Raw genomic sequence first — 12,002 nt, 5'->3', positions numbered from 1 at the left:
CTAAAAATTGATAATTTTTTAATGAGGAAAAAAAGCTCAGTAAATCAAACCACCGAGCTCTAAATTAGGCACTACAGCCAAGTCCAAGAGAAAAATTCCTCAGCACAGAGGAAAAGCATTCACAGCAGAAAGATTACGCACCACCGTCCCAAAGAGAGAAAAAACTATATTCAGAAGGACACTACCAGACTTCCAACTTCTACAAAGTTTTTTCTCAAGAAAAAGGCACAGAGTTAACACAACGTGTTCCCGTGAATTTCCACAAGAAGCCTCATCCAAGAACAAGATGTACGTGTAGAATGCAGAAAGAGAGAGCAACGAATTCTCTCTGGAAATTATTTATGCTGACCATAGCTGTTGTTCATTATTAAGTTATAACAGAAGTAAAAGCCTAGAAAGAGTGAATAAAAAGGTCTTGGTCGGTTGGCATTTAAATACTGCTTTATTTATTCTCTTCTTTTAATACAATCATATTTTACAATGTAACTATTAAAATAGCATAGAAACCAAAAGGCTTCACCCAATTCGCAGCATGCTCCCATAAAATGTTCAAATAAATCTTCTCCGTTTGTTATTCATACACAGACTACTCTTCTTTGCTCATCCAGAATAACATGGTAAATTAATAACAATAAAAAAAGCCAGCAAAAACATTTCAGAATTTATCCATCACGCCACTTTTCTCTGATCGATAATTTATAGCACAACATTTTAGAAGTATATTCCACCTTTGGTCCTCTGCCATGATCTAAATCAGGAGAGGAGCAAAAACCACATTTGATGCTAGGCAATAAAAGCAGAGTACAAAGGAACTAACTAAAGTTATTTGTGGAAGGAATTACATAGACCCATCAAAGCATGTTGTTTCATGGCTTAAGTGCATGTTTCTCCACAGCTAAATGCAGAAGACAAAGACCGTCTTTACACACTTGGCTAATTCCCCTACAAAATATCTGAAGTTTTGGATGGTTGGTCCTCCTGGTTTTCCACAAGGTGACGGGAAAAGGTGCTGAAGTCCAGAAAGGACCTTCATTACCAATAATTTATGGCTGAAAAGTACTGCTGCACATTCCCTATATCGATCAGCAAAATAACCTTAAGACAACGTATCTCTGTCACATAGCCATATCCTTTCCAGCCAGCACGTATCCAGTCTTTTTGAGATAGAAGCTGGTCTTTTGCCAAAACAGACAGTCACTCTATCTCCCACCTGCTAAAGACTCAGCAGCTCTTCACCACTTCCACACGCAGCAGGAGACCCCCACACCTGAAAAGGAGCTACACTGCTAGAGGATGCTTCCCCAGCACAGGAGCCGCCTCGTTACAAGAGAAGATAGTCAATGCTCAAGTTATTCCCGTCCAGCACCTCAACACATTTAATGTATCTGTCCCATGCACTCAGATTAATGAATACCTAAAAATGCAAATTATTAAAGACTGGACACATTTCTGAGCATAAGAAACCTTCACAAGAAGGTCACTTCCACAGTTGTAGATGGGTCCCCGTTGATAACCAGCCTGCCCTGCATCGCTGGGGCTCACGTTCAGAGACAGTCAGAGGGAAGACACAGCCCATAACACACACAGACCAACTCGAGCCTGCCCTTGGCAGAAGGAACTGTGAGCCCACACCCTCCCTGGTATAGCTGACCCTCTTCTGGCAGGCTCCCCACCAACAACCAGCACCCATCCTGGCCCCAGCCTCCACCCATAGCCATGTCAGTCTCCTGGCTGCTCGGACACACACCTGGAGTCACAGCCAGCAATTCCATACCAGGCCGAACCCACTGGTCCCACTGGTAAGTGGCTACAAGAGATAACTGCAAGTATTTGTGTTTTGGTTTTTTTTTTTTTGTGCTCCACTCAGGGCTGACCCAACTTGGGTCCAATAATCAAAGTAAGTTTTGGTTTTGTTTTTTTTTTTTTTTTTTACTCTCCAAAGACAGTATCAGGTGGTTCATATCTCCTCTCAAAGAGGCCCAAAGACGTCATATCCTAATGAATAAATAAATGGCAGTTTCTGACTCCTCCTTCTTCATGGCAGACTTTGCAGCTGTGTATATTTACAAGTCAGTAGTTTCTTGCTTCATTCCCAAAACTACAGCTTGCAAGAAAGCCATATCATTGTCTTCTGTCAAACACACAGATGCCAGAGGGCTCTTCAATTTCCTTAGCTTGTTATTTTCGTTGCTACCTTTAAAAATCCCAGCTTTCTTCTGAGGATATACTGTCACTTTCTAAAATTATGGCTTAGTTTGCTTCCCCATTTAATTCCAGAAACACACTGGGGGAGGGGAGGGAAACATAAAACAGACTTCTGACAAAGTATGGAGCACTAAAACTTATTCTTTCATCAACACAATAAGAAGTCAGACAATGCAACTCCTCCCTCCCACCTCACGATGTTTAAACCCTGTTATTCGTTCTTCAGACTGCTATTAAGGCATCCAAATAAATGTCATTCTCCCCAGCTTCATGCGAGGAGCATCTCAGCTCCCAGGATGGGTGAGAACAGCTGAGCTCTTTTAATTGTGCATTTTCCTTTGAATGAGGGATACTGTATAACTTATGAAAAGCAGATTGTGCAGGCTCTGAGCACACCAATCCATGCTGCTACCTGGCAGCAGAGCAGCTATACTGGCCTGAAACAACATGAGTTCATCTCAAGCCCACGTGCTCTTCCCCTTGCCCTTCCTCACCTACACTGAATTACCTGTTCCAGTCCGTCCCCTTACTTATTCGCACCGCGTTAATAACAATACCCTCTACTCTTCCCTACTCACAAGAGTCAGCCCCAACACACATACCATGGACAAGGGATTCTGCTAGGAGGAATAGTCATGGTGAGGAGGAAAATTAGGAGCAGTTACCGAGCTATGTTAAGGCAGTACAGCTAACTCTTTGCTAAGCCGCCTAATGCTGTAAACTTTGAGAATTTCTTTGCACATGAAAATATTTTCATGATACTGTATGAGAGTCTTCCTTCTTTCCCCTAGACCAGAGGGGAGAAGGGGACAGTCTCAGAGAGGGCTAGCGGAGGCAGAGCTCCTGGTCTGCCCCTCACCTAGGTACCCTTTCTCCACGGGATCTTCATTGGTGGGAGAGTCCCACACCACCAGCAGCTGCCTCTCCCCATCCCGACTTGTAGACCTCTTTACAAACACTTTACACGCTACACACGGTGCCTCATACAGCAGCTCTTGCCCAGGGTTATGTCTTCATTTCCTAGCAGAGCACACGCAAATCAATGGGCTGCTTTTACGGTTTGGGCTTGTTTTTTTTCCTCCCCGAGGAACCTCAATTTCTATTCCAAGGCAAAGTCGTGCTTCAAACACACGGAGCAGCATATGTTATTTCTTCACCTACCAATCAAGAGACTAGAAGAAGCCAGCCTGGTACTTATATATCTGCCATTTCATAAATGCTAGGCAATACCCTAAAACTGTCTTCATTGCAGCATCCAATCTGTCCCCAGCAGACAGTCCCAAGAAAAAGGAGGTGATACAAGTGAGAGAAAGGAGCCAGGCTACAGCAACCTAAAGGTTTAGTTTTGAAAAACAGTCATTTTAGTGTCTGGAAATAAGGAGCAGCAAATTTGTCGCTTGGCTTTAACACTGTGCCCACACATACCCTGCACAAACGTCCCTGAAGAGTTCACACGGTGCAAAACCAGCTACGCCAACTCCACACCCGCTGGACGACCCCCGAGGGTCTGCCTGCAACTATAATCACTCCTGGCCATTTCACACCGACAGAGCCAAAATGACAAACGAGAAGCGGTGCGTTTGGCCTGCAGCGATCTGGCAGCAAGAGGCACGACCCAAGGAACTGGTTCCAAAGGCAACACGTGGCGCCACGGGGCAGGGAGATCCTGGAGCAAGGGGGCTGCTGGCCAAGTAAGCATTGCTTCATGGGGACAGACAGACAGACAACAGCAGTTCTCAGGACAAGCCTTGCCCAAGAACTCCAAAGATAAGTTACAATTTGTCAAAGCAGTCTTTCAGACGAATGTATTTAATGTAATTAAAAATGAAAGGTAGATGAGGAGAATCAAGTTCCCCTCAATGTAGACAGGAACTCATATCTTAAAATGCACCAGAGGCGTAGAGTAATCTTCCAGAAATGTTTTTCCTGTCACGTCTTACTGTTTAATTATATATTACCATTCCAAGCTACCATGACAGATTTTAAGGGAGTTTGTCTTTTTTCCATAATTAATCATAGCAAAGACTCATCTGTTCTTCAAGCCCGGTGATGACAGAGCTGTTTTCACCACTGTAAGGCAATCATCCCACAGCATTCCTTCCTGAAAGCTATTGCAAAGAGAAAAGCTCACCTATCTGCACAAGATGCCTTTCAAAGATATAAATCAGCTCCATATACATTACTTCATGCTATAGGGAAGTAAGGAAGGGAAAACTCCTTTTCCATAGCAAGCAATCATACAGACGCACAGGCTAATAATGCTACACAAATGCTTATTACAAATATATAAACCAAATGTAACCATCCAGGAACAAGTACCCAACCCCTTAGCCATCAGACGCTCGAGAGCCATCAGCATCCACCGCTAGTGCAGGAGGAAGGGAGGCAAAAAGACACTTGCTTCTTCTGCAAACATAAGGCAGCCTCCGTTATAATTATCATAGCCAACAGTTATTTTAAAGGCAGCTTTGGTCACCATCATATTCTATTCTAAGTGCAGAAGATGTGTCTTCAAAAATAACTTCTAGCTACATGTAGAGCAGCGCGAACAAACTATCCAGTCAAAGAAGAGAAACACACAAGACAGAAAATAGTAAGTGTTAATTGAACAAGAGAAAGAAGTCTCACTTTCTTTTTTTAGTATCATAAGCCACAAAAGTGAGATTACTGGAAAAAACAACTCTTTTGCTTCGGATAATCAAGCATTTATTGCTTCCAACAGCTACAGCCTATAGCATGTTCATAGAAAGTTTTCTTGATGACCACTGAAGGAAAAAGTACTTTCAACATAACCAATTAAATAAAGGGATCACCACCCAAAGTGTTTTATCCTTCGTCCTCTCAGTTTGAACCCCTCAAAGGATGTAATTTTGCAAGGATCTAATTCTTTTCACATCTGTGAAATCCTGTGACATACAGTCTTCTTTTTCCACACAAGCAACAAATAAAACTCCAACCTGACATTAATTTATTTTGATTGCTCTCCTATATCCTTCACACAGTATGCTGGTGGCTTCCCAATTACAAGTCATTAAGAAAAAAAAATAATACAAAGCTAGTTCCGCTCATAAAAACAGGCATAGATAGGCGCCACACAGCCCTGAGCAGCAGTAAAGCTTCATGTGTCTTATTATAGTCTCATAAGAGTAACTTTGGATTAAAGATCAAGTTTTCAATAACCAAGCACTGTATTAACAGTGCCACCGTTATGGCTTTCTAGCTATTTCCCGCTTTTACAAAGCAAGATAATTAAAGCAGCGGTGACTACAGTCAGAGGATATATTCCGTGTCACTGGCTGCTAAAGACTAAGTTTACATTTGTATCCAAATATTTAGAAACATTTTTACCAGTACCACACTTTGTTAAGGGCTGACCTAAGAAAGGCTCTTGCATTCCAAATGATCATTTTTTTTCCAAGTTTTAACAAAATAACAGATTTTGCCATATATCTTAACCACCACTTTCAGAAGATTAATGTTTTTAAATAACGACAATATCCTGACAGCTTGGTGATCTGTTCCAAAAAGATGAAGAACAACACGTTTAAAAAGACATTGCCCAAAAAATTGCCCAAGAGAGCACAGAGAAAGTGATCTTTACGCAGAACATTATACATATCTCTCTCTTCTTTTATTTACAAGAATAAAGTGTTTTCAGTGCTCTTATTTTAAAAATGCATAGGAATGACATGCACTTAACAACGTTATGATGTATTAAATCACTTAAAGATTTTCACCCACTAGAAGCAGGCTTTTTATTTTATCTACTAAGGGTGAAAATATTAGATGCATATTTGCATGCTTTCTGTAATCAAAGTGTTGGAGATTTCCCACAGCACATGTTATGAACTTGCTGAGTATCCAGAAACAGAATAAAAGCCCATTTTCTATGGCAAAAGAAAGGAAAGTGGGGATCCTAAACCTTGGCTCGTTCTGCTCTCTGTAGCCTCAAAACCCAAACAGACCCCTACCTACCTCAAATATTAGCAAGTTATAGTAAGGCAATACTTCTACTGTACTCTAGTCACTTACACTGTGAAGAACATCCCGTGCTGGAGAAAGCTTCCCAGCAAAAAGCAACTCTTTCTAAGTATCAAAAGTAACATTCTCTTTTCCAGATATCTAGGAAAAATGGAAGCATCGCTTATAATATTTTTTCCCCAGTCCTGACAACTAGCCTTTAATTTGCTGCCATCTGTACTTCAGGAAACTTCAGCCCTTTCATTAGGAAATCCCTCCCACAGGTTTACTTGCAGGGAATGGTTCAGATCTGCACTATGTAGTAAAATAATTAACTTGAAGAAATCACGCACCCAGATCCAAACTGGTGTATTATTTAGAAAAGATGAATTATTTAAGATCAATCTTCACTTGCTAGTTTTAATTTAATGCACAAGTCTTTTAGCCTTGTATTAGAATATACATGATTTTCTCATTAACAGAGAAGAAGAAAACTAAAGAGGTTGTAACAGGAGATTTACAATCATCTGCCCTAACCAAAACAACAGAACTTACTGTACAACTTGTTCATCCAAGGAAAACCTCAAATACAGCCGTGTTTCCTCAGACATCCTATAAAACTGTAGTACTTGCGTACATACATGCATACAAACCGTCTGTAAGCCATCCCTAAACTCCCCAAATCCCTTAGAGGTGCTGACTGCATGCTTGTAATCAAATGAAGCTAGGGCCAGCGGTTTTAAAATAACAGCAGAAAATGTAAACCAGCACTACAGAATTCAAGATGGAAAACCACAAGCATTTCTGTTTCATCAACTGCACTTCCAGAAGTGAAGAGGAAGACTGCCTCCACCAAAGGTGTTGTTCCTCAGAAATAAGAGGTCTAAGAAACAAACTATTCAAACATCAGCAGGATCCAGATTCGAACCCGCATCCTACATAAGCCGACATATCAAACCACCACCAACCAAAAAGCTGCAGGTTTTTAATGTATGGAACGTTTGAAAAAAAAAAAAAACAAACAAAAAACACCTCACGCTAGGTTTCAGATATCGACAGAAAAATCTTTTGACAACAGGAGCGTTTTGCATTTAAGAGAGAAAAGAGAGCCTTTAAGGCTAAAGAAATGAGCATCCAGTCTCTGGATGTAGCACAAATTTCTGCCTAGCCACAAACAACTCACTCCTGCCCCTCCAAAGCCTCTGCTCTCCCCCCGCTAAAATGAAGGTACCTCCTTACCCGCCCCAGCAGCCATCAGAGCCTCACAAGACTCAAACATACAATAACCAAAAAAACCCACCATGTTTTTCCAATAATCTTCAGATCTGTTACAGGAATGTTTTGCTAGAGGAAATGCCTGAGCGAGTAGCCTTAGACAACTGTTTTACATTAAGGAGGAAGCACATTAATTTACTGCACGAGTACTACAGTGATGCACTTTTAGGAGGTGCAGTATTGTGGCCACAGTTGCCATTTTCAGCATCTGAGAAGAAACACAAAAGCTGCCAACACTAGGTTGCATAAGAGCTCTTTAAGCACATGGTTATTTACAAAAGCAGAGGTAATTATAATGCAGGAGGTGGATCCCAAACAAACAGACTTGACTAACGCTGTCAAAAAAACCCTCAGAGATCTACAATTACTATTACTTAATTGTAGGACAGCTGCATGAACAGCCTCCGTCGCTCGCTGTACTACCAATATATGGCCCAAAAAAAGTTGGGAAAAACATGCTGTTTCAAAATGCAAGCTGATGTCCGAAGCTACTTATAGAGGAGAACGCAGGGAAACGCCATTTCTCTCAACAGCTTACCTGATCTGGACTTAATGATGTCGCTGAACTCGCTGTGTCCGCCACCAGGTCCTTCCTCCTGGTCGGAGACACGGGCCATGCTCGTGGGGCTGGGGAATGCCACGGCTGCAGCCTAAATCCGTCGGGAGAGGTTTCCCATGGAGGGCCCCGGCTCAGCACCAGCACCTACAGGGCAGGACCAGCAGCAGAGAGGCACTGTAACTCCATGGGCTGCACCAGGGCTGACTCCGCGTGGGAGACGCAGGCCGGGACCGGGGCTCGCTGGCCACGGCCACGCGTGACGGTGTGGTCGGCCAGCCACCCGCTGCGCCCCTGCCGAGGGACACTTTATGAGATTTAAAAAGTGAGACAGCACAGAGGTGTGCCGCTGGCCAATTTAATCACTAGCCACGAAAGCAAAGCTTCGGCCATTCTCGGGCGCCCCACGCCCACCCGTGCACCACAGAGGGGCAGGACACAGCCTGTGTCACCCCCGTCACCCAGCTGGCAGCAAAAGGGACATCCCCGCTTGAGGCGGGTAGCAAAGCGCGGGAGCCCCGCTCCCGCCGGGCGGCGAGGGGGCTACGGGCAGTCGCGCTCCTGCTGCCGGCCCGGGAGCCTGGGAGCCGCCTGTGGGAGAACCCACGAAGCCCCTCTCTCGGGACGGGGGGAGCCGAGCCCCGCGGGTCGGGGCCCCGCACACAGCCCCGGGCAGCTCCCCGCCCGGCCGCCCCGGCAGAGCCGCCGCCACCCCCGTTCCCCCGGCGGGGATTTTGACCCGGCGGGCGGCCGGGCGTGCCGGCACCTCCTCCCCGCGGGCTGCGCGGCTGCGGCGCCGCCGGCCCCCGGGCACCCCCCGCGGCGGGGCCGCCCCTCGCTCCTCTCCCCCGTCCCGGCACCCCCGCCCGCAGGTGCGCCCAGCCGCCGGCATAGCGCCCCCGCCCCCCTTTTACCGGCTCGGAGTTGGGGAACAAACTTTCCCCCCTCCACGCCCCTTCCCGCAGCCGCGGCGCCCGCTGGCCCCGCTCCCAGAGGTGCTGGAGCACCCGCCGACGGCAACCCACCACCACCGTCGCCACTCACCCCTCGGACACGGCGGCGGGAGGCGGTCCCGCTCCCCCCGCGGCCGACTCCTCCCCGCGGCGCTGCGCTGGCGGACCCACAACTTTCTGTGCGAGCCGCTGCCGTCCCTCCTCCTCCTCCTCCTCCTCCTCCCCCTCCGCCCCCTCCGCCCTTCCCGGCCCGGCACCGCGACTCCTCCCTCGGCCCCGGCGCCCCCTTTGTTAGCCGGGCCAGCCCCGCTGTTGCCGGCAGAGCCGCCCCGGCGGCGCGGCCCCTTCGCCAGGGGGCGGGAGGGGCGGGACCCGGCCGGGACAGGGCGGAGGGGGGCAGAGGAGGCGGGGCGGGACCAGGCCCCGCCCCCCGGAGGGCCCCGCCCGAGGCAGTGGCGGGTGCGGGGCTGACTCGCCCCCGCCCCCCCCCCCCCAACTTCCCCGGGGCCTTCCCGCTGCGTGACAGAATTTGGGTGGCGTTTATGCGTTTTACAGGCTTGAGCAGCGGGGAACGGGCGTGTCGTCTCGGGCGGGTCGCCTGGCGGCCGAAAGTGGCGGGTGGTTTTCGGCTGGGCGGGAAAGCAACAGTACCGTGTCAGTAAAGATGTACGGCGCGGGACGCTGCCTCATTTTCTAGGTACCAACAGGCATACACGTTAGTAAAGTATTTGGCTCACGATGATTAATTTGTTGCCGCACATGCGATTTGGGAATGAAGGTGCTCGTATTTGCTCGGGCGGGTAATCCGTACTCACCTGCGCTGCCAGGCTGCTGAGCGCGTGCTCCCGGCTTTATCTCGGTAAGCGTTAGTCTGAGGTTTCCGCGATACCGGAGACACGCCGTAGCTGGGTAATTCCTCAGTGTTACCGGCCAGGCCTCGGCCCTCTGGCCCAAAACGTTTTCAAGGTTAGAGACATTCCCAACTCCGAGTATCTCCCTGCCTTAATAACAAAACCCAACGCTGGCCAGCACTCTGCAGGAAAGCAGGTGCAGAGTTTATCAGCCAGAAGAAAAGAGGGAGCCCAGGCTTGGCGACACATTCACTTTGCATCTCCAGGTGAACAGAAATCGGTAGCAATGACATGAGGAAGATTTGCTTCAAAAGTCTTTTTTCTTACCAGTTTACATCTCATGAGTTTACTAGTCACTACAATAATAAACAATGATTACGTGTATTTTAGCCTAAACTAACTTTGATATTTACCCATACTTTTACTATTTCCCCTGAGGAAAAAAGAGATACCTCAAAGAAACAAAACAAGCTACCTGTAAATTATTATTACCATAATTCTACCTGTATTTAACATTTTTTCCTCAACCTTTGATCTGTGCAGTACGTGTGTAACAGGGACTGGGACTTACTGTTCTGCATCCCAGGAGGCAGGGCCTCGCAGATTGTGCAATATATTTTTGCACTTTGAAGAAGCCCTGGAGATGAAGATGCCTAGTTGTGATCGTGGAACAGATTTCCTAGGTGATTCAGTGCAAATTAGTTAAGTCATGCTTGATCTGCTTAATCCAAACCACAGCATGAAAATCATTAATGGTTCTTACTTGTAAACAGAAAATAATAAAAGTGTCCAAAGATGACTGAAGTTGTGAATCTGTTGAGAACTGTGGATCATGGATTACAAACACCACAAAGCACCGATATCGGCGCCTGTCAGTGTCCAACTGTAGGGCAGTGCGGAGCAGTAGACTGGTTTTGTTGGGAAGGCGGGGTCTGTGTTTGTGCCTGTCTGTTTACGTTACAGTGATAAACGTGTACTACAAACATAACCTTTGTGGTTAGAGGAGCACCACTTGTTCCTTGCCTTCTGCCTTGCTGCTCTCGACTGAACAGGCGGCTTCTCCGCCCCATCCCATGCGTTCCCTCTGCATGCTGGGTTTTCCAATGCCCAGTGACGAAAAAACACCCAAATACTGGAAGCCCAGAATCCAGGCGTAAGCCAGCTGCTTTTCATAGCGGTCCTCCACAAACAGGACGAGAGACGCACCGACCCACGTAACCCAGTGCCCGCTCAAGAGTCAGCCCAGATGAAAACGGTCATTTCTCACTACCGGGTATCTTGCAGAGGTGCGGGGCCCAGTGATCCCAAAGCACCCCATTGCCTTGCCGAATGCAAGGAAACGCTATGTGGCAGAAGGGCCTTTCTTTCGCAGGCTGCACTGAGGGGATTAGTCATTTCACAGAGGTTACCCAAGACCGCTATCAGGTAACAATAACTTTGATCGCTAAAAGCTGCCGTCAAGCTGATAAGCGGGAGCAGAGAGCTGGTGTATCCTATTTCAAATCTCCGCGTGTAAGCCCAAGGTCCCGATTTTTATAATCTTGCTCTGAAAGCACCTACAAATTATTTCTCAAAAAGAAACACATTTCAGTTTAACCTGATAGCATTCCCTTTTTTCTCTTTTTTCCTCTTTTTATTTTTCTGTTTTAGACAGAAGTAGCATCATTATCTTCTTTGAACTGCGGAGTGCCAGCACAAGGGTAATAGAATAACAAGACTGCACACTACCTCAGGGAAGCAGGAGAAATTTCTTCCCTGGTGTGTTTCAAACATGCCTCTCTCCAGAGCCATCCTCACTCAGCTGCTGATCAAAGCCTGAGTTTTCCGAGCTAGTTATTTAGACGGTAGGCTTCTCAATGCAAAGGCTGTAATTTTTATATGTGGGTCTTTAGGCACAAGTCCATCAGGGGGAAAAAAACCCCACACCCCAATCTTTAATACTCTGTACACGCATATGCTTTAGGTCTCTCTAATTCCATATTCCCGTAACTGGTAGAATCAGAAAATAAGGACTAGCACAATTTTAAAGTCAAACAACAAAGTCTCCACCCAGTTGTATTTCTAAAACCTACATTCACCTACAAATGTCCTGGTTGCTGCAGACCATTGACATCATGTGGATTGTGTGGCACAGTTTACCTTTCTGTATGATGCAAAATAAATTAGGAGGAAGGAAAAGTCCATGAATGCCTTAGATAACGT

General features: G+C 46.5%; 1 protein-coding gene across 4 annotated transcripts in view; it reads right to left on the bottom strand.

Moving 5' to 3' along the window:
- Positions 1-12,002, bottom strand: part of UTRN (utrophin) — a 416,848-nt gene that overhangs the window by 381,885 nt on the left and 22,961 nt on the right. For 2 of the 4 annotated variants that reach the window (XM_054195259.1, XM_054195260.1), the window contains one exon: positions 7,979-8,143. In XM_054195259.1, the coding sequence (XP_054051234.1) occupies positions 7,979-8,057 (79 nt within the window). In that variant the 5' untranslated portion in view covers positions 8,058-8,143. The other 2 variants (XM_054195261.1, XM_054195262.1) reach the window with 2 other exon arrangements.

This window comes from Rissa tridactyla, chromosome 3, assembly GCF_028500815.1.
Source record: "Rissa tridactyla isolate bRisTri1 chromosome 3, bRisTri1.patW.cur.20221130, whole genome shotgun sequence".
In the NCBI taxonomy this organism is placed as follows: domain Eukaryota; kingdom Metazoa; phylum Chordata; class Aves; order Charadriiformes; family Laridae; genus Rissa; species Rissa tridactyla.
This window is presented reverse-complemented; position numbering and strand designations above follow the sequence as displayed.